The sequence below is a fragment of the Perognathus longimembris genome, chromosome 2 (assembly GCF_023159225.1).
Source record: "Perognathus longimembris pacificus isolate PPM17 chromosome 2, ASM2315922v1, whole genome shotgun sequence".
NCBI classification, from domain to species: Eukaryota; Metazoa; Chordata; class Mammalia; order Rodentia; family Heteromyidae; genus Perognathus; species Perognathus longimembris.
Genome location: NC_063162.1, coordinates 85,716,553 through 85,744,549, shown reverse-complemented (window position 1 = coordinate 85,744,549; position 27,997 = coordinate 85,716,553). Strand labels below are relative to the sequence as shown.

The 27,997-nt window shown below is 38.1% G+C and overlaps 1 protein-coding gene across 1 annotated transcript in view; it reads right to left on the bottom strand.

Moving 5' to 3' along the window:
* Skap2 (src kinase associated phosphoprotein 2) overlaps window positions 1–27,997 on the bottom strand; it is a 164,171-nt gene that overhangs the window by 17,743 nt on the left and 118,431 nt on the right. The window contains exon 10 of the mRNA XM_048339646.1: window positions 5,143–5,217. Coding sequence (XP_048195603.1) covers window positions 5,143–5,217 — 75 coding nt within the window. The remainder of the gene's footprint in view (window positions 1–5,142; window positions 5,218–27,997) is intronic.

The window sequence follows — 27,997 nt, the reverse complement described above, 5'->3', positions numbered from 1 at the left end:
AGAACTAATGTACAAATATAAAACCACAACTAGGGAAGCATTTTCCCCTTTAAATCCTACCATCTAAAAGCTGGTTAAAGAAAACGCATAAATAGGAAATAATTTGAAAGGTAATTGCCCTTCTTTCGGTTGGGAGCATTTGAACTCAAATCTTCTCATAGTCTAAACTATTTTAGCAACTTTGAAATTGCCAATGCTAGAGCTGCATTTTTCACCGGATTTTTTGTCAGCCTCAGTTTAGGATATTAGGGTCTGAATAAACATGCAACATACAAGGCAGCTATCAGCTCATCCCTCTACCCGCATAAGCACAATGGATGTGATGTGCTCAAACTGCCATACAGACCATTAACTGATTGATTATTTAGCGCTCTCCGCTCTGTAATACCACAATAAACTGGGTAATAAATGCTTTGTCACTTATACAATGTGGGTCTCCTGAAATACAGCAGCAGAGTTAAACACACTGGATGCTTTTGTTTCACTAAGAACTATTTCCTGTTTTTAATTTCTTGATAATTGAGTTCTGATGAGTTAATGCAAAAAGAATGCAAGCAAAATCAATAAGATGTGTCCACATATTCGCTAGCCAGGCAGAAGACATGTGTGCTGACAACTTTCATCACTGGAATGTCATCTTTGAATGCCAAGGAGATGACTGGGGGCCCTGCTGGATCAGGGTTGTCATCTTAGTTTTGTTATATGGCTTTCAAACAGCAGGCTTCATGGCGATTGTAACTCAACTAGTCACATTAGCACGCCATCAGGGAGCTCACAGGCATAGTCTGTAATTTACACCAAGTGTTATGTTTATTAGGAAAATTTAAAAATTCTCCTTAGTATCTTCCAAAACATTTTTTTGTTTTGTTTTGTTTTTGGCCAGTCCTGGGCCTTGGGCTCAGGGCCCGAGCACCGTCCCTGGCTTCTTCCCGCTCAAGGCTAGCACTCTGCCACTTGAGCTACAGTGCCGCTTCTGGCCGTTTTCTGTATATGTGGTGCTGGGGAATCGAACCTAGGGCCTCGTGTATACGAGGCAGGCATTCTTGCCACTAGGCTATATCCCCAGCCCCCAAAACATTTTTAAAGGAAAAAAAAAGATGCTATGTTTCAGTTATCCCCACAAGAAAGTAAAACAAGGACTAGACTGTATAAAACCTAACAAAATTTACCTATTATGTTGTGTGTGTGTATGTGTACATGAGCACATGTGTGTATTTGTATGTGTGTGTGTGTTTGTATATGGTTTTCTAAAGATTCAAAGAGAGTGAGACAATAGGAGGGAGGAAGGCAGGAGGAGGAGAGGGAGGAGGAAGGCTGAGAGAGACAGACCCCGTATTGACTTCTCCACACCAGCACTTGAGCGCTCATCACTGATACCAGCAGGGATGTATACAAGCCTGGGAATCCAACCAAGAACTAACAATGCTTGTGGCCACCCTTCATTACCTCTCCCCCCAACAGAATACATTAAAGAAATTCTATAAATGGGCACTAGAGGGCACTCCAGCTGGCCAGATGGCTCCAAACATAGTCAATTTCTTTTCTTTTTTTCCTTTTTTTTTTTTAAGGAAAAAAAAAGCACTTAATAATAAAGTGAATGACTTCTTTTTAAAAAACCACTTATTTAGACAAATAGAGATTTAGAAGTTGAAACATTCTAATCAGATTAAGTCAATTGCTAAATGGGTCAAATGTTGGGCCCATGCAGTATGTCAGTGTCAGTTTAAAAGTCAAGGAATTAGAGCAAAGAGGGGATGACATCATTTTGCATGCAAGGCCCTCCCCCACAGTACCCAGCTGGGAGGTGAGGTCTAAATTAGGGGTTTCCACAGTCAAGAATCCGGTGTGCTCCCCATGCTGCTCAGCCTTAGGCCCAAAAGGTAGAAGAAACAAAACTTGGGTTAAAAACTAGAGTAGAGGTTTCTGGCATAGCTGTGACATTCCAATGACTCCCCAAGCTGGCCAGGACACTCCTTTCTTTTTCAGAATTTTCTCACAGTGGGTTTTCATTTAATATGTTTTCATGAAGAGGAAGGGAAGAAAGGAAGAAAAGAAAAGTATATGGTGATTTCTAACACATAATCCTTATCACTTTGGGGGTCTCTCTTCCCCTCGATGCACTTGAAGGAACTCCCATTAACACTAATGGGAGTTATAGGAGCAAGCAAGGGAAAGAGAGACCCCCACTGTGTGCAAGATGCATCTCTCCCTAGATGTGGATCATGAGCATTTCATTAAGCCTCACTGCTGTAGAGGCAAGGGAGCCAACGATTCTGCAATCCTGGGAAAGAGATTCATTTTCAACTGTGCTTTCTATAATCTTGATGATGATGTTACCGAAAGACCAACCTCATTTCTGTGTCCCATACGTGAGCTATGTTAAAAGATAATTTGTTTATGTCCCGTATCTCCATGTACATACGATTTATTATTCCATTTCTGCATGCAAGAGTCGTTGTACAGAAGGGAAAACCCGGCAGTACATGTCTATTAGCTTAAGTTTCCTCAGGAAAGCGATGCTGAAATTCCTGATATGAAATCTGGACATAAAAATGAGGAATTATCCTATTCTTAGAGGGTAGGATAATTCTATAGTTTACTTTAAAAGTTTTAAGTGTTCCTAAACACAGATACATAGCCTTAAATGCACAGTAGGTTCACAGTAGGCTGACCAATACGATGAAAAATAATGAACGTAAAGTATGTACTTTTATGGGATGGAGCATCATGTAGTGCACACATATTTTGAAATATAACTTAGTTACTTAGTTGTCTTTACCACAAGGATTCATTTTTCTATCTTATCCATACCATCATCTATATTCTCAGAATTAAAAAAAATTAAAAAGGAAGAAGGCAAGAATAAAAAATGTAAATTAACCACACCTGGGGAGGACTTAAACAATGTACTTGCTCCTGCTAAATATACAAAAACAGAGCAAAGCAACTAGCTAAGCTGTTACCAAAGTTTGACAAGTAAACACTAGAGATGGCTTTACAATGATATCAAAATGGATTCTGAAAACATGATGACAGGGAGTTATATGATAATAATTACTTATATGATATAATGGAGACTCACTAAGTGTTAGAGATTGAAAACTATTTTGAAAAGGTAAACATATGTTAAGAGTGTATATATATATATATATGCATACCCACATATGCAAGATATGTAAGTTTAAACATGATGGAGCTTGTAAGAAACACAAGATTAATTTTTCTTTTGCTTGCATATTTTACATTAAATTATTCTGTGATTTTTAAAGCAAATTAGTGTGAAAAATACATAACATTCTTGAGTAAGAAGTTCATGTCACGTGATGCTCAACAATCTAGTAAAACCCTTGTCAACCCTTGCCCTGTTCGGCATACAGGCTTCTAGTCTTTGACAGCCTAGGGACCAGCAAAGGTCACTGCTATGCAAAAGTATTAAAACTGTTGCTTGAAAAGGACTTCATGTCACTGAAGCTAAGAATTATTGCAGCACTGTACAGTTATGGCACGAAAAGCTTGATCTACTTACTGTATGTATTCTTTTGAGGAAAACTGACTTTTTTTCTACCCTCATAGGCAAAAAGTTGTGAAATGGTTATTTTCAAGAAGTGCAGCTTTTTTTCTCCAAAAATTGTGCTTTTGGAAAATGTAATTCCTTTAACAGGACATCTATTTATATGCGGCTACCTTCTAGGCCTCCACAGAAATTTAAAAAAGAAAATGACATGCTTTGGACAGAAGCTTCATGATACATAACCCAAAACATATACACTTAAATTGCTATTGCACTGTCCTGGAAGTTATAAAATAGTTATAGGTCCATGGCTATAAAACACTAAGCTGCCGTGTTTATAGCTGTATTTTACAGGATGGGAGTGCTAACATCTAATGAGTCTGTTCTCACTTCCTTTCTGAAAAAAGCAAACTAAAACCTTTTGCAGCAACCTGCTCCTGCTTTCCTGTCCAGGTCCGGAATCAGGCCTCTGTTTCCTCTCCACATGTCACAGTAGGAAGGCCTCTGGACAGAGACTTCCTGAACACACTGCTTGTCCTTTCTGCCTTTGACAGCTTGGAAGAGTGATGTATGGACACATCAGAGAGGGGAAGGTGACTCTAGCTCCAGCTCTTTGCAGGACACAGGGAAAATGGGGGAGACCCTGCCCTGGCAGACATGTGGCTATGAAGAGGTGTAAAGTCCTGATAAGAAGGTGGTCCTTCTCTTCTTTCCGTGTAAAATAATTGCTGGTTTATCAAAACTAACCTCATGCTTGCACTACAGATATGGCTTATCTCTTGCTATTTGGAAATAACAACAGGCAAGCAAAGTTACCCATATCATGTGATTTTGTCCACACTGTGTGCTGCTATTTTTTTAGTCTCAGTCACAATGAGTAGCTGGGGCTGTGTGCCAAGTGGAAATGTATAAGGAGGACATCCTTCCTAGTCTGCTAGGCCACCACTGTCCTTTTCCAATTTTTAAGCTGCTGTCACTGGACTCTGGCATTTCTTACCCAATTCATTTGCTTTCTGTGTTAATCATATGCAATGAAGATATGCATGGCCAACATTTAAACAGGCTGCAGATCAATTAGCGGTCTTAAGTTTATCTGATTTTTATCAAAGAAGACAGAGCTGTGGGTCGATTGTCAGAGCCTGTGTCAAGTTGACCTTTTCAGAGATGTCTACATTGCCAGTCCCCTGGGCAACTTGTTGTCCCCTGTTAGTCTCTGAATGGCAGAAGTCTGTTCTGCTCAAGCACAAAGTATACACAGATGTCTATATTACATTCTTATAGGTTTGACAGCAACTGCATGTTGTATCTATAAACTGTCCTTTAGCAGTGACACTTCCTCAATGATGATAAGCTAATTTATGCAACTAAATCTCCTTTGTGCAGAAATGAAAGCTAATTGAGTCATTACAAAGTAATTCAGGGAGGAATACCTTGTATAAATTGGCTTACTTTATAAATCCTTCTCAAGTGGTTTTCTTGCATCCTAAATGGGACTAAGCAGCTTATCAGCCTTAAAATATCCAGACCAAACAAGCCAACTTCTGGGAGTTGGGTAAACATCTTTAGAGTAGGAAGAAAGTGGCTAACACAAAACCCAAATCACTGTTGTCAGGAAGCTCCACAATCATCACCTGAAGTTTGGTGCCTGCCATCCAGACTCCTCTTGTCTTGTTCTTCCATCTTCATGGAAGTACTGTCTTCTTCTTCTTCTGCAAATAAACAATGCACATTGAAGACTCTGAGGAGAATGGAATTTCCACTCATTTTTAGAGGACAAATTAAAAGATTATAGCACAGCAATCTTATTTTTCAAATAATGAAACTAGTTAGGATCCATATGCTTTTGTCAATAATCTAGCACTGGATAATTAAACCACGAGTGATTTCCAAACAGCAACTTTACCAAGGCTTAGTGAGTTGGCTTGATAAAATTTAATACACATCCCAATGCATTACACATTGTGCATTAAATACATACAGAAATTCATCTGGAGCAATCTGCAATCCAGTAGAGCCCTTAAATATAGTAAAAAATAATACCCAGCATTATATGACACAGTACACTGCACATCATGTGGCAGGAATATTACAGATGCAATTACTGTTCCCCAAACAACAATACAGCAAGAAGAAAACGTGTGACATGACAGAAAGTTAACATGCAAGTCCACTGCTGACTATCACACATTTTCATGTTTTCTCACTTACTCTTCACAGGGAGACTCTAGAAGGATTCTCACCCTTTCATGCAACTCCATCAAAATTATAGTGAGCATCCGCTATGTGTACTACGCTATAGACAACACTGTTTCATAGTTGAGTAATCTTAAAACCCTCTTTCTATTGATGAATGAACTGAGAGTCAAAAGGTGAAGTAATTTTCCAAGTATGTTCATCAAGTTCAAGTGTATAAAAAGTTTGTGTTCTTCATTGTCTATCGTTAGTGCTTTGCCTATAGTCACCTCATTCTCCCATCACATTTTTCCTCAAGTTATGGGAAGAAATAGGACAAAATTAAGTGAGGAGCGTGAAACAGAATCAGACTGTTTAATTCTGTTATACTAAAAAAAGTATGTATTACATTATCACTTTACCTACCTAAGGATTTATAGAGAACTAAGAGGTATTTAAGGCAGGGCATACAAACAAATAGATGCGCCAAAGAAAAAACTGGATTCAAAAAGAATCAATGCTGGGCCTGGTGGCAGTATTGATTGTCTGTATGTGTAACTCCAGCACTTGGAAGCATGAGGCAGGAACATCATAAGTGCAAGGCTAGCCTGGTCCACACAAGTGAGACACCTTGCCTATCTTTAAAAAAAATGGAACTTCAAGAAAAATCCAAAACTTATATGCAAGATATGTAAATGTAGTCAGTAGGACTATGAAAGCTATCAGTTTCATCCATTTTTATTGAGTACTATCCGCTTTTAAGAGAGAAGATTTGTCAAGAAGATAAGGGTCTATCCTCTGGAAGATGACAGTCTAGAGGGGACAGAAGATAAGATCTTGAGGAAATGAGCTAAAGGAGCCTAAGTCCAGCAAGTGTTCTACAAAGTGCTGAAGGAGTTCAGGGGAGAAAGCTCCCACTTGGGGCATACCACAAAGGTTGATAAAAAGAAGTTTCAGAAGAAACAGGAGGCTGTCTCTAGACACAAAGAAAGTCCTGAATTTTAAAGCAAGAAAGCACTGGCACACATAATGTGGCACTCTAGGAAAGGAGCAAGATAGAAGACTATGTTAGCAGTGTGGGCCCAGATAGCTTGTCAAACTTAGGTTTGGTAACAAGAATTCTGAGTAGAGACCAAGCAGGTTTGAAGTGCTGTTTTAGGAGTGCACATTTGATCCCTTTGTCTCAGACAGCCTGGGTGAGGGGTGGGGAGAGTCTAGATAAAGCAGAAGGAAGTTCTGAGCTGAAGGAGCAGAGGAAACAGGAAGGAGATGGTCTGGTGAGGTAAAGGAACCAGAACTGATGGTGATAAGCTGTTGTGCCTGTTTGCCTAAGTGGATGTAGAGGAAAGAAGCAAAGGGAAGAACAAAGCATGGCTCAGGTTTTGAGCTTAGTCAACTGGGAAATGGGCATATTGTCAGGAAAAAGAAGACAGGCAGGGTAATCTATGCTGCTTGAGGAACATGAGGAGTTGTCTTTTCGGCAGAGGAGATTTGATGTGCAGGTGGGGCCACCCAGAGCAAATATGCAAGGGCACATGCCCAAGGTATGGGAGAGAAGTTAGGAAGGGCAGATATACATCTGGGAATCTGCACATTTTTTAACTGGTAATGGATCAAAATCAGCATTTAGATAACCACTGTGCTTACAAGACAAATGTCTTCTAAGTTTTTTTTTTATAACTCAATTCAAACAAAATAATAAAAGCTCCAAATAAGGAACAGCTGGAAATACTTGGTGCTTTATACATACTATTGAAACTAACCTTGGCAATTTAATGTGGCATATTTCTCTTTAACAAGAGTTACCTCGTATGCCAAACCTCAAGAACTAGTACCATAAATGGATTGCTTATGAGTGTCTCCATATAAACCTTAAAGACAGAAGGGGCACTTACAGTCTGCTAACCCAACCTCATTTTATAGATTAATTTTTTAATGGTGAAGAAAAACACTCTCCTTACTTTTCATAGTTTTACTATCTCCCTTTCCAATCTGATCACAAATCCAATTGTAAGGAGTAGATTAAAAAACAGTTAAGAACACTTGTCCTTAGTCAAAAGCAATAAGTAAATCCATATCATGAGCATTATTAGCTCTTAAGAGACAGGAAGTAAAAAAATATTAATTAGATGGAAAATTCTGTTCCTTGGCAAAGTTAAAAATGAACTTAGAAGAACATATTTTGAGAAATTTATTTTTTAAATTTTTATTGTGAAGGTGATGCACAGAGGGGTTACAGTTACATATATAAGGTAGTGAGTCCATTGTTACCTCCTCCCTCATTTTTCTCCCACCTTCCCTCTTCCCCAACCACCCACCCCCAGCTCTATAGTTGCTTTACTACTGTAAGTATTGCTGTTGCATTGGTTTGCCTTTTACCTTTTCTCTCACTATTTTGATTTTTCCCCTTCTCTTCCCAGATTCAGACAAATAAAATTTATTTTTATATTATTAAAATTTAAGTGTTTACAAGGTGTGCTAAGATCTGTCCTATTACACTTCCTCGTCCTTAAGAAACATATCCTGAAATGATCAGAATAATTACATTAAAAATCTTCACTTAGGCATTAGCATTTACTGGGATTACTGGAAAGCATCCATAATGAAATCTATGTGTGATGTGACTCCACAGGCAGCACTTTAGAGGGTGAGATGCTCACTTAAAACACCTCCCTGCTTCCCTACCTCACACCTAGTACTGATGATATTTTAGGCAAAAGCCTTGTGCATCTACATATCAAGTTTTCTATTTTTTTTCTAGCATCATGGGATTTTTATTTGGAAGTAAATTTTGAACTTCAACACAAATGTCAAGATACCACATAAAATGTCCACAGTAATTTTTTTTCATGTTTTGAACTGTTCACAAACATTTCCTACATAATCAGAGATATAACCAAGAAATGTTAAAAATTGCATACAATGGAAAAACAAGTACATATATTTTTACCAATTTTAATAGACACTACTAGGGTTTATAGTTTAAGTTTATAAGTGGGAAATTATGTAATAAAAACCAGATTTTACTGAGTTATCAACCACTTTATAACTAAATGTTAATCTGAGTAGTAAATCTTGCTGCCAATCATTTTTCTGGCATATACCTATATTAATTTGTGGTTATCACTTTCCACACATTGGTTCTTTACAACAGAAAAAGAAATGTAGAATTAAAATGTAAAATTAGGGCAAGCATTTGCAACTAAAAAAAAATCTTATCATAAGCATGAATGTGTGTATAATGTAATTTCTCCCCAAGTAATGGGCTTTAAAAACATCAGGAAATCATTAGAACTGAATTTTCCAATATATTTTTGTTTATATCCTAGAGGTGCACTTATATTTAACAAAAAGAGCTGAAAAATCAAACTTAGTGTTTGGGAGTAGGTTAGAAAATTCAGCCACCATTTGAAAACTATCTTTAAAACATGACCACCAAAAACAGGTTCATTAAATGTATTTTAAAAATCATTAAAATATTTTTTACAAAAGAGCATTGTATTCTGCACACTGCTCTGAACAAATACCAGAGACAAAGTGAGTTACTTTCCTCCTTGTCCCACCCCCCAGATTTTTACAGTGACCACAAAGCAAGGTGTTTACGGTAATCACGAGGAGAATTTTGTTAAAACCACCAACAATGAACAAAAAATAAAATCCACTCTGCTGCTGCTTCAAAATTTCAATGTTAGTTTTTACATGACCCCAAACCCTGTTTGTAAGGAACTAAAACATTACATCTGGTGAACAGCAAAGATTTCACTACACTTCATATACAGAACACCTATCAAGTAGAGGAATGTTAGTTTTTTAAACAACTCATACTATCTTGTGCTGACAATACAAGGAGCTTCCATGAAAAAGACAATAAAATAAAATTTGGTGCATGTTTTTAAATCTTATGAGGGAAAATACTCAGGCTGAAACTTGACTAGAATCTGGCACAAAGGGGATATTGAATAAATACTATATGAGCAAGCAGGTACAATAATCATGAAAATAAATTCTAACATATTCATTTATTAACAAGCCTCTTTCCATTACCAAAAATCCAAACAAACATGTAAGAACAAGCAACCAAGATTTGAGGCAATAATCTGCTTCCCAATATAGTAGAAATATACACATTTGCCTGGTGTTTTATTTGGGTCCTCTATTAAATATTTTATTTTGGTATTGGGGCACAATGTCATTATACAATACTAACTAATACCTCAAATAGTCAGCGTTGTAGGTTAATATATTCCACTCAACATTTTAATAACAGTAAACAAAAACAGCTCAGCTATGCAGTAAAACCCATCAAACCACACAGATGGTTATAAGGTTTTCATTATGTGGTTTCCATAGCAATCATATTGCAAATCTGGAAGCTTCTTGCAAATAGGCAGCTTGTATTTACATGCCTCTCAGCTGCAGCACAAAACTCTTCAATGTATGAAGTTATTATTCCAATCACACATTGTTAGAAGAATCATCAGGAGCTCTGTGTGTGTGTGTGTGTGTGTGTGTGTGTGTGTGTGTGTGTGTGTGTGATTAGACAAGATTAAAATAACAATAAAGCAAACTAAGCACGGAAGATATTTCACACAAATTCACATGTGTACTAATTGATGAGTATTAAAAGTGTTCTGGTAGTTATGAAAAGGTTTTGGCATTGAGCCCTGTCAAAACAAGAAACTCCTAGGAGCAATCAAGCTCTACAGAAACCCAAAGCATAAACTTTGCCAACCTCTCCTTTTCACAGGTATTTGGACTTCTTTCTGGTGGGTCAAAGGAAGGAATAAGAGATAATCCAGCCTTTCCAAATCTTTTTAGGGAAATGCACAAAAGAAAATGCTTACAGTGAGACAAGTTAAGGCTTTTTAAAAATCAAGTTAATTTACAAATTGATCAACTTGCAGAAAAGATGGATTATTATCAAAGATCACAAACCTGTGTAGCCATGCAATTTTTATAAAATTGACTTTCTGGCATAATAGTGCTCTTATATGTAGGATAACCTAAAAAAGAGAATGATTTGAGCAAATGACATTGCTTGAGAAAGGCTAAAGAGTTGGCTAGTACACAAGCACAGCATGTAACTTAATCAAGGCGGAGGACTGATTATTATTTCTTCTATGGAGAAGAAGGCAATAGATGAAAATCTCTGACTCACACAAGGACCACCTTTCTCATGAAACAGCTTTAGAATTACAATGTCTTCTAAAAGATATAAAACACCGAATGAAAACCTTTGTTCATGCTTGCAAGGATGCAGCCAAAAGGGATTCCGAATACACTGTTAATGGGAATGTAAACTTGTTCAACCACTCTGGAAAGCAGTACGGAGGTTCTTCAAAAAATTAAACATAGAACTACCCTGTGACCCAGAAATTCCACTCCTGGGCATTTACCCAAAAGATTACAGACCAAGATAGAGTAAAGCCACTAACACAACCATGTTCATTCCATACCCTGGCAATTCAGTATAGCCAAGATATGGAATCTCCCTACATGTTTCTCAATGTATGAATGGATCGAGAAAATGTGGTATATATACACATTGGAATTTTATTCATCCAGAAGAATTTTATTCATCATCAGAAAGAATGTTATTGGACCATTAGTAAAGAAATGGAAAGGATATGGAAAAAATTATGTTAAGTGAAGTAAAGTCAGGCCCAGAGAGACAAAAGATCCATGTTTTCCCTGATAAGTGGAAGCTAGATTTAGCTTGCAAACTCTTAAGTAAATACATTGAGCGGCATGCAAGTGTATACAAATGTACTAACTAAAATACATTTCAATGTAGATTCAAGGGAGAGCTCAAATAATGTAATGCCATAGAAAGGCAAAATCAAAGTTCAGCAAAATAAAACACCAGGAAGCAAATACAGGGCTTCTTAAAAGGGGTGGGATGGGAAGGGGAAAAGGGTAGGTAAAGAAAGGGAAGTGGAGGGGGAAATGCAGACAAGAATCCAGTCTATATCCTACAAAACTAAGAAGAATGAGGGAAAGGGTGGGTAGGGGAAGGATGGGTATATTCATAAACTGCTTTGTTAAATAGCAACTCTTTTTTTTTGCAATTACCTAAATAATATTTTTTAAAAACAAGCACAATTTAAAAAATAAGCAAGAAAACCTATGTACCTACTTGATTATGTGATCATATATTTTTATCAAGAACATTTAATATTTACTGCTTGAATGTTCATACTATCTTCTTTTATATCATTATAAATATATACATGATTATCAAATATATATATGAAGTCCTCATAGCAATTATAGGCATTATGTCCTCATTACATTACAAATACAAAAAATGAAAATTGTCCAATTAAAGTATATGTGAACTGGGATTTAAACTGCAGGCCTACAAAGCATTACCTCTAAGACACAGTGCCTCTCCCTTGATTTTCATTAAAACTTGCAATTCAGAGGTTGTGAGTATAGCTCAGTGGCATAAATGAGGTCTTGGGCTCAAACCCCCAGCCTCTCTCTCTTACACACACAAACACACACACACATACACACCCCTTATAAATGGATCATTTTCTAAAAGTTTAAATATTAGCTCTTTGTGGGCTTGGAAAACATTTTTTCCACAGGTGGGCAGGTTCTATACTAGCAAGCACTGACCTAAAGCCATCATTTTAGCACTGCTCTAGAAACAGAATTTTAATTGGAATGTCAAAAACATTCCTGATTCCTTCTCTTTTCCCAGCTCTCTTCACCTGGTCCTTCCTATTCTCCCCGCTCTCTTTCTTCAACTATGTCTTTCCTAACAGCAGCACACAGTATTAAATACTCTGTAAAGCCTCCTAATGCAATTTGTAACAGAAAACAGAATTATTTTACAGGCCAACCAGGTTCTTTTCTTTTTCATAAAGAAACATGTTCAATGGTAAGTGCTTTTGCACACGGATCTAAAAGAAGTTCGGCTAGGGGGCTGGGGATATAGCCTAGTGGCAAGAGTGCCTGCCTCGGATACACGAGGCCCTAGGTTCGATTCCCCAGCACCACATATACAGAAAACGGCCAGAAGCGGCGCTGTGGCTCAAGTGGCAGAGTGCTAGCCTTGAGCGGGAAGAAGCCAGGGACAGTGCTCAGGCCCTGAGTCCAAGGCCCAGGACTGGCCAAAAAAAAAAAGAAGTTCGGCTAGACTTTGGAGCAATAGACTCTTCTGCACATGTCACAGGATTTATTTAGGTTCCAGTGCACTGCCAACAAGATGCTGTAAGTGGATGGAATGGATGGCAGGAGGAAAGTGAAAAAGACAAAGGGCTGGTCCTGGAAGTGGGGCTATGACTTAAGTGATATAGAATGGCAGCAAGGCCTGTGCCCTGAGTTCAAACCCCAGTGTAGATACACACACACACACATACACACACACACACACACACACACACAAACATCATATAAGGGCTACTCCCAAGGGTACAATGTGAAACAAGGGAGTCAAGATGAGAGGTGTACACAAGTGATCCCTGACCTCTCTTCTCCCCTAAGACCTGTAGTGATCAGTCAAAGCTGAGGAAAGGCTGGAAAACCTGAAGAGAGAGTTAAAGGTTTACAGGCAAGATTCAAAATTATGACAGTGACAGTGAGGCCCACAAAGGCCTCTACAGCAGAACTACTGGTGATATAAATGTGATACTTCTAAAAGATTTTTCTATTTACTAGATGGTCATATATTTGATAGTCATCATTTACATGTCTATATGAATATACAAATATATGATAGAAGCATGTGCCTAAATTTTAGCCTTGATGTAAATTTTATATAGCTAATCATCAGGAAAAAGATAACTGAAATGGCATAGGGTCGTGTGTACTCTCCTAGACTTGAGCAGAGTGGGGATTTATTGTATAGCTACTGTTATTCATGCAACCTTGACACTTCCTAATTCTCTATCATCTCTGTACAGAACTTCAAAGCAGGAAGAATGTCTCTCTGAAGCTCTCCACTCAAGGATTTAAGGAAGACAATGAGATAACACAGATATCTGGTGGGGGTGCATCAATTAGTGTGTAGCATCACATTTTTTGTTTGTTTGTTTCTGCCAGTCCTGGGCCTTGAACTCAGGGCTTGAGTTCTGTCCCTGGCCTCTTTTTGCTCTACCACTTGAGCCACAGCGCCACTTCTGGCTTTTTCTATATATGTGGTGCTGAGAAATAGAATCTAGGACTTCATGTATGCAATGCAAGCAGTCTACCAATAGGCCATATTCCCAGCCCTATCATCATGTTTATTACCTTGGAAGTGAGGTATTTTTCAACAATTTAGCAGCCAACAATGTCAACATGATATCAGAAGCACAAAAAATTAGCCAAGTTGTTCAAAGTAGATTAAAAATATTAACTTAGACATTCTATACTTAGAAGTTTAATAGGAAAAGGTTACCACTAAATGTCACTTCAAATGCAAAAGAAATTATTACTAGATGGTAGCAAATTTCTGATTTTTTTTTTTTTTTTTGCCAGACCTGGGCTTGGACTCAGGGCCTGAGCACTGTCCCTGGCTTCTTCTTGCTCAAGACTAGCACTCTGCCACTTGAGCCATAGCACCACTTCTGGCCACTTCTATATATGTGGTGCTGGGAAATCAAACCCAGAGCTTCATGTGTATGAGGCAAGCACTCTTGCCAGTAGGCCATATTCCCAGCCCTGATAGCAAATTTCTATACTGTGATATCAAAGTTAGTAATTTAAATACAAATCTGCAAAAATAAAAATGATCATTTTTTTTCCTACCAACATTAACAATGTTAACAATCATGGCTGGGATGCTGAGGGAGAAAAAAAATCCCTCAAACTCAAGCAAAATATCTCCTTTGACAGAATCAGGAAAAAACAATCTCAGAAAGGAAAAGAAACCTTAGGTTATCATGTTAAATTTTCCCATTTCATAAAAGGGGAGGTGAATTGGGGAAACTAACCCTCTGGGCCAAGGTCACACTGTCTTTACCCTGAACTACTTTCCATGTAATACATTCTGGCACATTTCTGCTGGTAACTCAAGCAAGACTTAGTTGTTTCAGAAGCATTCTCATACATACTTGGGAACCTATAGGCAATTGCAACAGATGAAGCAAGCATACAGATTAAAAATAAAAGTTTCGCCAAGTGCTAGTGGCTCACACTGAGAACCCTAGCTACTCAAGAGGCTGAGAGCTGAGGATCATGGTTTGAAGAAAGCCTGGGCAGGGGGCTGGGGATATGGCCTAGTGGCAAGAGAGCTTGCCTGGTATACATGAGGCCCTGGGTTCGATTCCCCAGCACCACATATACAGAAAATGGCCAGAAGTGGCGCTGTGGCTCAAGTGGCAGAGTGCTAGCCTTGAGCAAAAAGGAAGCCAGAGACAGTGCTCAGGCCCTGAGTCCAAGGCCCAGGGCTGGCCTGGGCAGGAAGACTGTATGTATGTAAGACTCTTATGTCCAATTAACTACTAAAACCAAAACAAACAAACAAAGAAAACCCAAAACCTGGAAGAGGAGCTGTGGCTGAAGTGATAAAGAGTGCTAGCCTTGAGCACAAAAGCTGAGAGATCGTACCCATGCCCTGAGTTCAAGCCCCAGGATTGACATGTAAATTAAGTAAGTTTTAATAGGCCAGATCCTATTATCATAATGATGGGTCAGAAATTGATCCTAACTTATCAAGAGGTCTACAGATGGGATACTTTGAATGTGGATCCTGGCCTCAATGTAATATTTGCTTTATGTACAGGATAAAAGTCTCCATATAGCTTATAAATTTCTGCAATGTTAAAATTCTTTTAACCCAGAAAAGTCTGAATTAAATTATTTCTCATGTATAGGAACTTCTAGTTGGCTCAGCATTTCTGGTATATATATTTTTTCCTTTTGAATTAACAGTTTTCAAGCCAAGTTGGGTGGTGCATGCCTGCAACCTAAGAACTCTACAGGTTGAGGTAAGAAGACAGTGAGTTCAATTCCAGCCTAGGCTACACAGTGAGTTCCAGGCTAGCCTGGGCTACATAGTGAAACCCTTTCTCAAAAATACAGAATGACAGGAGGGAAGAAGGGAGAGGAAATTAACTTATTATTATTATTATTATTATTATTATTATTTGCCAATCCTGGGCCTTGAACTCAGGGCCTGATCACTGTCCCTGGTTTTTTTGTGCTCAAGGCTAGCACTCTGCCACTTGAGCCACAGTACCACTTCTGGCCATTTTCTATATATGTGGTGCTGAGGAATCAAACCCAGGGCTTCATGTATATGAGGCAAGCACTCTTGATACTAGGCCATGTTCCCAGCCCCTTTTTAAATTAATCTGATTAGAAAAGCATGTATGTACTTATTACTAAAAACAAAACAAAACAACAAACATATAAATCCTCCTTCACCTGTCCATACCACTATTAGCATCTCCTTTTAAACCACCTTTATTTAGTTACTGGCTCTTCTTGCCTCTTCTTTTTAATAATAATATCTCAGATATATATGCATTTAATTATCCCCATATACTTTTTATTTTGGCAGTACTGGGGTTTGTACTCAGGGCCTCTCACTTTCTAGACAGGTGCCTGCCTCTGAGCCGTGTTCCCCAGATATTTTTTGCATTATTTATTTTTTAGATAGAGTTTTGTCACTTTTTGTCCCAGCTGGCCTCAAATCTCCCTTCTCCCAATCTCCACCTCCCTCCATCTACACCCAAGGAGCTGCGATTAAAAGAGATGCCACATCTGGGCCCCATACATTTCTCCCAAATATGTATATAATTATTTACTGCTTGAAATTCACTTGTAGAAAATAAAGCTTAATCAACTTAGATTTTTAAATCATTCATAAGATTAAAAAATTCCTAAATGATAATTAGTTCATTGTTAAGACAATTTAATTGTAATGTGGCTATTGAATAAGTACTTTTAACCACCTACCATAACCTCCAGAAAAAAAGCAGCTTACAGATGCAGAGCTCATTTGCTACAGGTTAGGCTCTGCTTCCTCTGCTTACCTATCTTAATATACCCTTCCTCATCAGGCACAGTGCCACCAGAGCCACAATTTCAACCTGAGATAGAAGGACCACAGTCCCACAGAGGAGCCATCACAGGTAGACTTCCAGTCTTCCATATCCCTCCCGTCACTGCCCGCCCCCCCCCCCCACACACACACAGTTTCCAAGACCACTGCAAACCACTATGGGTAAAAGGAATAGGGTAGAGGGTTTGTAAAGTCAAAATATTTGCATATAATACTGGGATATTATGTGCTTTTTTCACTATTTTAATATTCACACTGATGTTGCAAAGCAACGATGGGTAAAACTGCTGACACCTTAGCATAAATCAACACAGTGGCATCAAACTGTCATAGTATTCTTCATTGTCTAGCACTATCATTGAGAGAGACAGACAGACAGGGAGACAGAAAGATAGAGACAAACAGAAAAGAGTGGAGAGGGGGAGAGGGAGAGAGGGGGAGAGAGAGGGGGGGAGGGAGGGAGGGAAAAAGGGAGGGAGAGAGAGAGACCAGCTTTAATGAAGAATGTCCTTGAAGCAGCAAAAATAATTTTTACCTAATAGAAACTCTGAAGACACATCTTTTTAACATTTTGTGATAATGAAATGCATAAAGCCTTGCTTCTGAATCAGAGGAGAGCAAGAGAAAGAGGTACGGTGAGCTAAATGAGCTACTTTCTTCATGAAACACCATTTTTACCTGAATGAATGACAAACTACAGTACCCAGACTTGGGAATCGAGCAGACATTGTTTCAAAAATAAAATGAGTTTGGCATTTCAGTGAAAAGAATTGACAGTACTTGGTGCCAGTGATAACATCTGAGCTTTCAAGCAAACAGTTATGAGCATGATGGCTCACCAGTATGTAAAGACCATTGATGAGAAAGGAGGAAATACTAATAAAATATGTTTTTATCATGCATAAAAGATTCATTAAAAGAAATGTACAAAAAATTACTGATAGGGTTTAGGCAAGTCACAGCAGAGGATCACAAGAGCCCAATAGCTATACCCTTATGATCACATAAGATGATGCTAAGTGAAATGAACTCCATGTTATGGAAATGGTTGTTATATCACAGTTGTAACTACTTTCAACCTCCCATGTGTACCTGTAGCTTCTACTATTGATGGTGTTCTTGTATCACCTTCTTGTGATTGTATCTACACTATCTCTGTAATCTTATCTGAGTATATTGGAAACCGTGTATACTGGTATTAGAACTAGGAAATTGAAAGGGAATACCAAAATTGAGAGACACAGGGTAAAAAAAGAGAAACAACTACAAAAGCAATACTTGCAAAACTGTTTGGTGTAAGTGAACTGAACATCTCGGGGGGGGGGGGGGAAAGGGTAAGGGGGAGGAGGGAGAGGGGTATGAGGGACAAGGTAACAAACAGTACAAGAAATGTACCCAATACCTAACGTATGAAACTGTAACCTCTCTGTACATCAGTTTGATAATAAAAACTTTAAAAAAAACTGAACTAAAAAAAAAATTACTGATAGGGTTTCAGATCCTACCTTGGACCTAACCTTTAATTACTACTTTGAAGTCTTGGAACAGTACAAAAGAATAACATGGAGAATCATCTGCAAGGACTACTAAAGCTTCTCCCTTTCTTACCATGTATCTGTATGTTTTTCTTTATACATTGACTACAGTTGAACTAAAACAATATGTTACAACACATAAATGTAGAAGCAGACATTAAAGAATAAACATCTTCTGTTAAGACAGACATTTAAGATAGTTGCAAAATAGGAAATAAGAATATACCCCTAACTGGGCACTGGTGGCTCACATTTGCAATTCTTGCTACTCAGGAAGCTGAGATCTGAGAATTGTGGTTCAAAGCCAGTCCAGGCAGGAGTCTGTGAAACTCTTATCTGGAATTAACCACCAGAAAACCAGAAATGGAGCTGTGGCTCTAAGTGGCAGGATGCTAGCCTTGAGCAGAAAAGTTCAGGGACAGAGCCCAGGCCCTAGTTCAAGACCCTAGAACCAACAATAGCAACAACAACAAAAAGTACAAACTCCTCTTACTAGTTTTGAGAACACATACTTATTTTTTTAAATAGCTTATATGCATATATGTAATAGGTTTATCATTATGGTTTTAAAATTCATTTCTAAAAAGTTGTCAGTTTTAGACTAAGGAAATAGCCTAGTAAATGGGAAACTGTAAATTCAATCCCCAGAACTGCAAAAAACATTTCTCAGTTTTAATTTCTAACATACTAAATACTAAACAGGATAAACAACATATACACAGAGTTTCAGGAAGTTTACACTAATTTTTAAGACTATAGTGGGATCCCATGACCAAAAAATTATATGACAGCTGTCTTATACTTCAAAAAGTTGTTTTGGTTAAATATCTAAACCATGTTCATCTACCATGTGAGAAAATAATAACTTGCTAACCAGAACACTGCCTGTTCATTATTTTATATTCCCAAAGCACAAAGTCTCAGAATTGACTCACATTACACTCATATTGAGCCACTAACCAAAATCCCTGTGTTTTCCCCATTTGCTGCCAAGCCAAGTTGTGCAACTAGACTTTTGGAACAAGTAACAATATATCCTATTACATCTCATCTTGTTCAGTTTGGCCCATGATTTCACGACTTCCTCCAACAGATGAATATATTGGACATTATCACATTGAGAATAAAGCCCTAAGGCATCCACAAAACCAACTAAGTAGTACCCTGTGATCTAAATCCGCAGAGTTAGTTATCAGCCTCTATACCTAAGGTTTTCTGAGAGTCCAGGCCATCAGCCTTGCTGAAGTCTAGCTAATGTCTATATTGTTTTCTTGAACCCATACTGAGCTCCAGTTATCAGTGTTTCATGTTCTAGGTAGCATGAAGACACCCCATGACATCTTGTTAGTTACTTCCCTGGAACTTACTTCAAAGTTCCTAAACTATCTAGAACTTTCAGAATCTACCTTTATTGAATACCAGATGCTCTCTTTAGAAGCAACACTGCCTGCTGAGACTCAGGCTACCTTACCTCTCAGCAATGATCCTCGCTGGAAACTTCCCTAAGCTGGAAGAAATGCCTCACTCAAGGTCACATGTTCCCAAAGGGCAACCTGGAGCCAAGGGGATACAAAGACAGACCCTTTTGCCTCAATATGGCACAATCCAGAATAGTCCATAGCTTGGACCTGCCCTCTTCACTTTCATCCCAGGAGGTCTCTTAAGAACTTCAACAATAAACCTGTTGTATATAACTCTTTTAGAGTCTGTTTCAGGAAACCCAACTCTAGCTCCTGAAAACTTCCATTCTTTTGGGAAAGGCGTCTTATTGTTAGGCTACATACTTTTCACATTATCTGTTCTCCTTATGCCCCGCCCCCCACAATGCAGCAGTAATTTAGCAACTTCACCTACAAGTATTCTTGGCCGGAAGCCAAATGTAAGTCCTACTAGTCTTCACAGCTCAAGTTCCTCATGCCCTTGTAGGCAGCTGGCCTCTCTTCCCAGTGGGCGGTGAATCAGGAAGGCCTCCACTGACTGGCCTTCTGCACTTAGGGCAGCACAAACATCTGTCTACCTGTCTATTTTACTCCGAGGTATAAATTCTCCAACAGCTGATTTATAGTACCACAGTACTATAACACAGAGGCTGAAACAAAAATGGTTGAAGAGTGTTTACTGAATTAAAACAATGGATTTGGCTAGTGAGGTATTCTACTTCTGTTAGATTAATTCTAATAGAGAGGAGCAAATAAAATAGAAATTAAGCTGTTTTCTCCAAACTATTGCTCCTAACAAGTTTTGAAAACAAAAGAATCTATTGTACACTTTTTGTTGTACCAATCATAATTTATATTTCTACTATTTTCCTACTTGGGCCATGTCCATATATGTTGTGTTTATTGAGTAGCTTCTGTCAAAAGGACATTGATATATCTTAGTTTCTCCCCCCTTTTCCTCAGTGGGATCATTTACAATTAAAATCCAAGTGTTATTTTAAAATACTTTTTGGGCCAGATGCCAGTGGTTCACACTTGTAATCCTAGCTACTTAGGAGGCTGAGATCTAAGGACAGTGGTTTGAAGCTAGTCCCCATGAGACTCTTATCTCCAATTAACTATTCACAAACTTCTAGAAGTGGAGCTGTGGCTCAAAGTGGTAGAGTGCTAACTTTGAGCAAAAAGAGTTCAGAGACAGTGCCTGGCCTTGAGTTCAAGCCCCACAAATGACAAAAAAAACAAACAAATTTAAAAAAAACAAAACTTGTTGAGCTTTTATATCACTTATTTGTACCTATTTCTTTTCTGAAGCTTTGAAATCTGCCTTCTAAACTAGCTGGAAGTATTTATGGATTTTAAGGTGACAACAACTTTGGTCCAGTTTGTCCACCAAAAAATATTAATGTGGGACTGGGAATATGGCCTAGTGGCAAAAGTGCTTGCCTCGTATACATGAAGCCCTGGGTTCGATTCCCCAGCACCACATATATAGAAAATGGCCAGAGGTGGTGCTGTGGCTCAAGTGGCAGAGTGCTAGCCTTGAGCAAAAAAGGAAGCCAGGGACAGTGCTCAGGCCCTGAGTCCAAGCCCCAGGACTGGCAAAAAAAAAAAAAAAAAATTAATGTAACAGCAGCTTCCCTATTTATTTCCTCTGGGCTCACTCATTTTTCAGTATGTTACTTGCATATTTAAACCACGTCTGAAGAAAGAAGATGCAGTGCTAATGACTGCCCATTGCTTTCTCTCCTTCTCTATAGTCCTCTTAGTTGAAGATTCCTCCTATTTGCTAAAAACCAGAAAAATTAGTTGTTCTAATGGAGAAGAGAGAGTCACTCAGTCCCCAGTTCTTTTGGCTTACTTGGCTATGCCCCATCTAAAATAGCTACCACTTGTTTAGAAGGCCCAAAGGCAAGTAACAGAAAGGATCAAACATACAATATTGAATACTTTATATTTACAGAGCAATTATCAAATAACAGCCCCATTTATACTTTTCTATTACTAGCCCATACTTTCACTGCCATATGTAACTTCCAGTTTGGGAGTAGATAATATGAGCCATTCCAATATCCTTACCCAGAGAAGAGGCTCTCAAATGTTAGCAGCCTTAAGAATCACCTGAAGGTCTAGTTAAAACCCAGAGGGTTGGGCCCACCTACAAAAATTCTGTTCACTGGATTTTGGCTGAATTTAAGAATGCACATTTTTAACAAGCATCTATGCCATGATGCTGGCACAGAGACAATATTTTGAGAACCAATGACCTAGAGCCTCATTTTCCTATGAAAGGCTTCAGAAAACTGTGAGTGTTCTGTCATTTAAATGTAAGTTAATTAGCCCATTGTATCTTTAAATGCCATTTTCCAATTAAGTCTCAAAATACAGGTATACCTCACCAAATAATATCAAAGCAAAATTAGTTACAATGGAATAAGCAAAGCAGAAATTCATCCCCTATACACTCTCAAAAGATACAATGAACTATATGAACACAAATAAAATTCATGTTCTTCCACTAGTGCATACATTTGGGCAAATCAAACTTTTTGAACTTCAGTTTTTCATCTGGAAAATATAAATATAAATTCTATCATAGAGAATGATTGTGTGGACAAAAAGAAGTAAAACGGCCATCACAATGCCCTCTGCTTAGCAGATTTCCAGTAACGGTGATTACAATCATAATCTGAGGAATGCCAAACACTATGCTTTGTACATAAATCTCACTCAAACCTCAAAGCCAATAAGGAATGTATGTTGTTATTTCCATTTTCTGGATGAAGAAAGAGAGGCATAGAAACATACAAGCAATCAGCTCAGGAAAACACAGCTTGTAAGAATTAGTATGTGGGTTTGAACCCAGGCACTCCACTTCCAGAGTCCAATTTCTGAAGCACTGTTTCTTCCCTGTTGGTTTAAGACTCTGTATATATCACACATTCTTCTGTTTTTAATTAATTAAACAGCACATTAACCTATTGCCATAACATGCAGCTTATGAGAAAGTTAACCTCATGATGTCATAGTGACATATATTCTTATTTTTTAACACTGTTAAATGACAAAATAACCTGGCTAACTCTGACAATCTAGGGGAAAAATAAGTCTTATGAAAAATAGTGTGCACTGCTGAAAACCAGAAGAATCATGTTTGTAATGGCCATATAAAGTGAAAACCATGGCATTTGCCCCTTCCATTTTTCTTTCAGAAAGGCAGCTTGCAAATGAAAAAATCATCTCCCATCAGCTCCTTCTCAAAGACTCAATATGATGAAAAAACAGAGGAAGGCCAAGCCCTCAAGCAAGCAGAGCTGAGAGGAGCTTCCATCCTCGCCAGAGGCCTGGGACAATAGATTAATCTTGAGTGAGATAGCTGTAGGTCCTCACCAGATTCAACTGCAGTAAACCATGACAAAATACAGAATTAGAGCACTTTATGTAATATGAAAAAAAAAAGCATTCTCAAAATACAAATTTCCATGTACCTATGAGGAGCTGTGTATACACTTCCAGAATTTTGTTTTTTAAAGTGTTTTCCATTCTGAAGATAGTCATAATTTCTTGACAAAGATAAATTTATGATAAAATAAGTTATAATGCCTGGGAAAAGAAAAATCTAGAACTGGGATATTTCAATAGGAAGAGATGCTAAAAGGGGAGATTTCCATCGGTGTAACTTCTTTGAACAACTGTCTTATAAAATGAATACCAAGATGTTGGAACTTGGGTAGAGAAGTGAGGTCAAAGAGAGGAGGGTAGATGAATGAAGAGAGGAGGGGTAGAATACAGTCAGAGTAGTGAAGATGTGTAAAAATGTAAAACTGAGGGGATAGGTGAGGTTAGAAGAGATAGGGAAGAATGATGTAAGGAGTGACATTGATCAAGATGCATTGTGCTTATCATTCTACTTGTGGAATTGAAACCTCTCTGCACAACTACTTAATAAACATAATAATAAAGATTCATTGTACTCATAAACATGCTGATTTCAAACTCTTCATATAACTATTTAAAAATAATAAAATAAAGAAGAAAGGGCTGCCCGAAGTAGCAAGGTAGAACCTGTGTAGGTGAGCAAAGGGGACTAGGAATACAAAAGTCATTTAATTGAGGCCTTGTGTTGATTTCTGCCAAACAGCATTTGATGATCTACAAAGTGCATACGAATAAAAATCTGAGCTCAAAAGGCAGCATGCTTGCTCACTTTTAGAGTCCTAAAGGGACAGACTGAACTCTCATTTGAAAGTTCTCTTACTTGGAATCCAGAAATAAAGCCAACATAAACAAAATATCTGCTTCAATGTAAAAGAGTCAAGGTATTTTTAATGTACATAGTGGGCACAGTAGATTTGACTTTTGCAAAGTCTCACCCACAGTGTTGCAGGGAAGGAAACAGAGGAGACTCATCTATCCTGGGAAGACAAATCTTTGCCATTTTAGGGCCTTGGATCTAGGCAGCATGGAGGCTCACGAACTAACCCCTGACCTCTTTTCAAGTTTGACAAAGCATTCTTGTTTCTCAAATGCAACTGTTCAGATTTTTTTAAGTTCAGTATAACATCTAATTAACTTTCCCTGGCACTTTAAGTTAAGATAAATGTTATGCTATAATGATCTACGTTATACGTTAAAGTACAATTCAGTTTTATTTCCATCTAATTAAATAAAAATAATCAAACAGGTCAAGTTCATAGCCCCTTGTTTGGAGTAAATCTTTGATTTCAAAACAATACATGAGATAACAATAAGAACGTTCCTGAACAATCTGTTTAGGTAATGTTAACTACCTGTAGTCTAACTGCAGGATTTGTTTATAATTACATTGGCTAAAGAAAAGTAGCTACAGCATTCAGGTAGCATTTTTCTTAGTAGATGATTTTATTATATGAATGTTTACTTTGGAAAACAACTTCTGAATTAAGAACTTGAGAAGAAAAATTATCTCAATATAGTTCAGTGTAGCGAGGAAATACAATACACTACTTGGCATGCGTCCACAGGAAAAGTCTGGCTCCCAGATGCTTCTTGCCAAGCCACAGCGGATCCAGCAATGTTTAAACAACTGACAACGTGAACTCCCAGCACTGATGACACAGTGACCACAAATTCAGCAGGAGCCCATCTCCTGGGTGTTTTCATATATTGGAAAGTAAAAATCCAAACGAAACAACTCATTGATACACACAAGCACACACACATACACACAAACACACACATTCACACTTCACCAACCAAATGACTAAATGCAACCCAGACAGGCTTATTTAAAATAACTCATCAAAATTACATTAAAATTTACAAACAAGATGTTATACCATAACAAACTCAAAATAAATCAACCGTTTCATTGTATTAATTCTTGGAAATGTGAAACACTATTATAACTTTATTTCCTATATCAAAAGTCCAATAACATTTTCTAGCAAAGATTAACTGTCTCCATAGGTAATTCATCCAAATTGTACTATTTGTATTAATACCTTTGACTACCTGATGTCTGTACCTGTTGCTGTTAAGTGTTCTTGTTCATCTAAACAAAATAAAATTGTGACTATTTTACCATTTTGACTCCTAAAACAGTAATTTTATAAGATTCAAGTGTAGAGGAAAAAAATATGACATCAAATTTTGGCACAAAAGCAGTAGCCTAGGGGGATGGAAAGGTGGCTTAGTGATAGAGTGCTTGCCTAGCATGCATGAAGCCCTGGGTTCAATTCCTCAGTATCATATAAACAGAAAAATCCTGAAGTGGCACTGTGGCTCAAATGGTAGAGCACTAGCCTTGAGCAAAAGAAGCTCAGGGACAGTGCCCAGGCCTTGAGTTCAAGCCCCAGAACTGGCAAAAAAAAAAAAGAGGAGGAGAAGGAGGAGGAGGAGGAGGAGGAGGAGGAGGAGGAGGAGGAGGAGGAGGAGGAGGAGGAGGAGGAGGAGGAGGAGGAGGAGGAGGAGGAGGAGGGAGGGAGGAAGGAGGAGGAGGGAGGGAGGGAGGGAGGAAGGAAGGAGGAGGAAGAAGGAGGAGGAGGAGGAAGAGGAAGAGGAGGAGGAGGAAGAAAGAAAGAGAGAAAGAAAGAAAGGAAGAAAAAGAGAGAGAAAAGCACTAGCCTAATTTTCTCAGCTAAATAGTATTTATGCTTCTTTTAAAAAATATTTATTCATTCATTTTTTGTGCCAGTGTGGGGTTTGAACTCTACTGGTGCTCTACCAATTGAGCCACAACTCCACTTCTGGCTTTTTGGTGGTTAATTGGAGTAATGGAACTTCCTTCCTAAGCTAGCTTCAAATCCTTAGATCTCAGCCTCCTGAGTAGCTAGCTATAGCTGGCTCTTAAGTATATCATTTAACAAACAGCTTTCGTTCCAACTGAAATATTCTGAGTAAAATCTCCACCCTACTGTAGCATATTCAAGCATAAACAAAACACTGTTAATATTTAATAGGAAATCAGCTGTCACAGATGTAGCCAACAGTGAAGAAGCCATGATGCAAATAAAATTACTTTGTGTGATTTTTCCTATTTCCACATGACAAGTTTCTTTGAGATGACACTCTCTTAATAACAAACAACTTCTGTCACATAATGTTTATGTCATGTAAGCTCTGAAAATGAAAGTTAAAAAAAAAAAAGGGCCTGATTTTCTGAGGGAGAAAATGATTGACTGGCAAAGAGAGTAAAATAAGTTATTTAAATTAGAAGGATTTCAATTCATTGCAATGCTAACTCCATGTTTAAGACATAAGCTAATGCCCACCACATTAGCCTGAGTTAATATTATATCAAATGCAAATACTCTTATTCTTAGTATATAAAACCAAAGTTAAATTTGGATCTCTATGTCTTTATCTTGATATAACTTTTCAGTAAGTCTTTATGTATACAAATTCCATTTTTACCCTAAATACTATTAACAATTTAAGATCACTTATAAGTGATCAATTTAGGATCGCTTACTTCAGCAGGCATTTAAGACCTCTTCCTTTATAAAATGTCTTCTTGTTTAGCAATAATTTAGATTATAACACCTATCAGTATTCAGGAGAGGAGATTTTAGGCACCTAGCATAGAACCTTAACCCTTATACACATTCAAAATTCTGTTTATGTAATATGAATTAAAAGTAACCAATCAAGTAATTATAATTAAGCCTCTACTGCAGTGTCATCACAATAACTGATTGTCTACGGTTAAAAATTCAGTCTACAGCTACAGGGCTAAAATATTGCTGAAATCTGTCTTATTTTAGCTATGGTAAATGCTGCTGCTATGAATATGGTTGTGCTGGTAGCTTTAGTTTGGCCTTGTTTGTGATCCTTTCAGCAAAGGCCCTGAAGTGAGATTACAGGGTATAGGGGAGCTCTATGTTTAGCTGTTTGAGGAACCTCTGGCACTGCTTTCCAGAGTGGTTGAACAAGTTTACACTCTCATCTCAAAAGTGGTCCCCTTTGGTCACATCCCTGCAAGCAACTGTTGCTATTCATTTTCTTGATAATGGCCATTCTTACTGATGTGAAGTGGAACCTCAATGTTGTTTTGATTTGTATTTCATTTATGGCCAGGGATGCTGAGCACTTCTTGTTGTGTCTCTTGGCCATTCTCATTTCCTCTTCAGAGAAGTCTTTATTTAAGTCTTTAGCCCACTTATTAATGGTGCAGTTGATCCTTTGAGGATTTGTTCTGAGGGAGATTAATTTTTTGTGCTCTAAGTATATTTTAGATACGAGGCCCTTGTCTGATGTATGGCTAGTGAAGATCTTCTCCCAGCCTGTGGGCTTTCTATTTATCTCACAAACTATGTCCTTTGCCATGAAGAAGCTCTGCAGTTTCATGCAATCCCATTTGTCCAACCTTCTTGTATTTGTTGTGTTTCTGAGTCTTTATTAAGAAAGTTTCGACCTGTGCCAGGGAGCCCAAGTATTTCTCCTATTCCTTCCTGCAATGTTTTCAGGGTATCTGCTTTTAACTCAAGGTCCTTGATCCATTTGGTTTTTTTTTTTTTGGCCAGTCCTGGGCCTTGGACTCAGGGCCTAAGCACTGTCCCTGGCTTCTTCCTGCTCAAGGCTAGCACTCTGCCACTTGAGCCACAGCGCCGCTTCTGGCCGTTTTCTGTATATGTGGTGCTTGGGAATCGAACCTAGGGCCTCGTGTATCCGAGGCAGGCACTCTTGCCACTAGGCTATATCCCCAGCCCTCCTTGATCCATTTGGAATTGATTCTGGTGCAGAGTGATATATAAGGGTCTACAACACAGACATTTTTCAGTAGATGAATGAATAAAGAAATTATGATATATACACAATGGAATTCTATGTTTCTATCAGAAAGAATGACATTGCCCCATTTGTA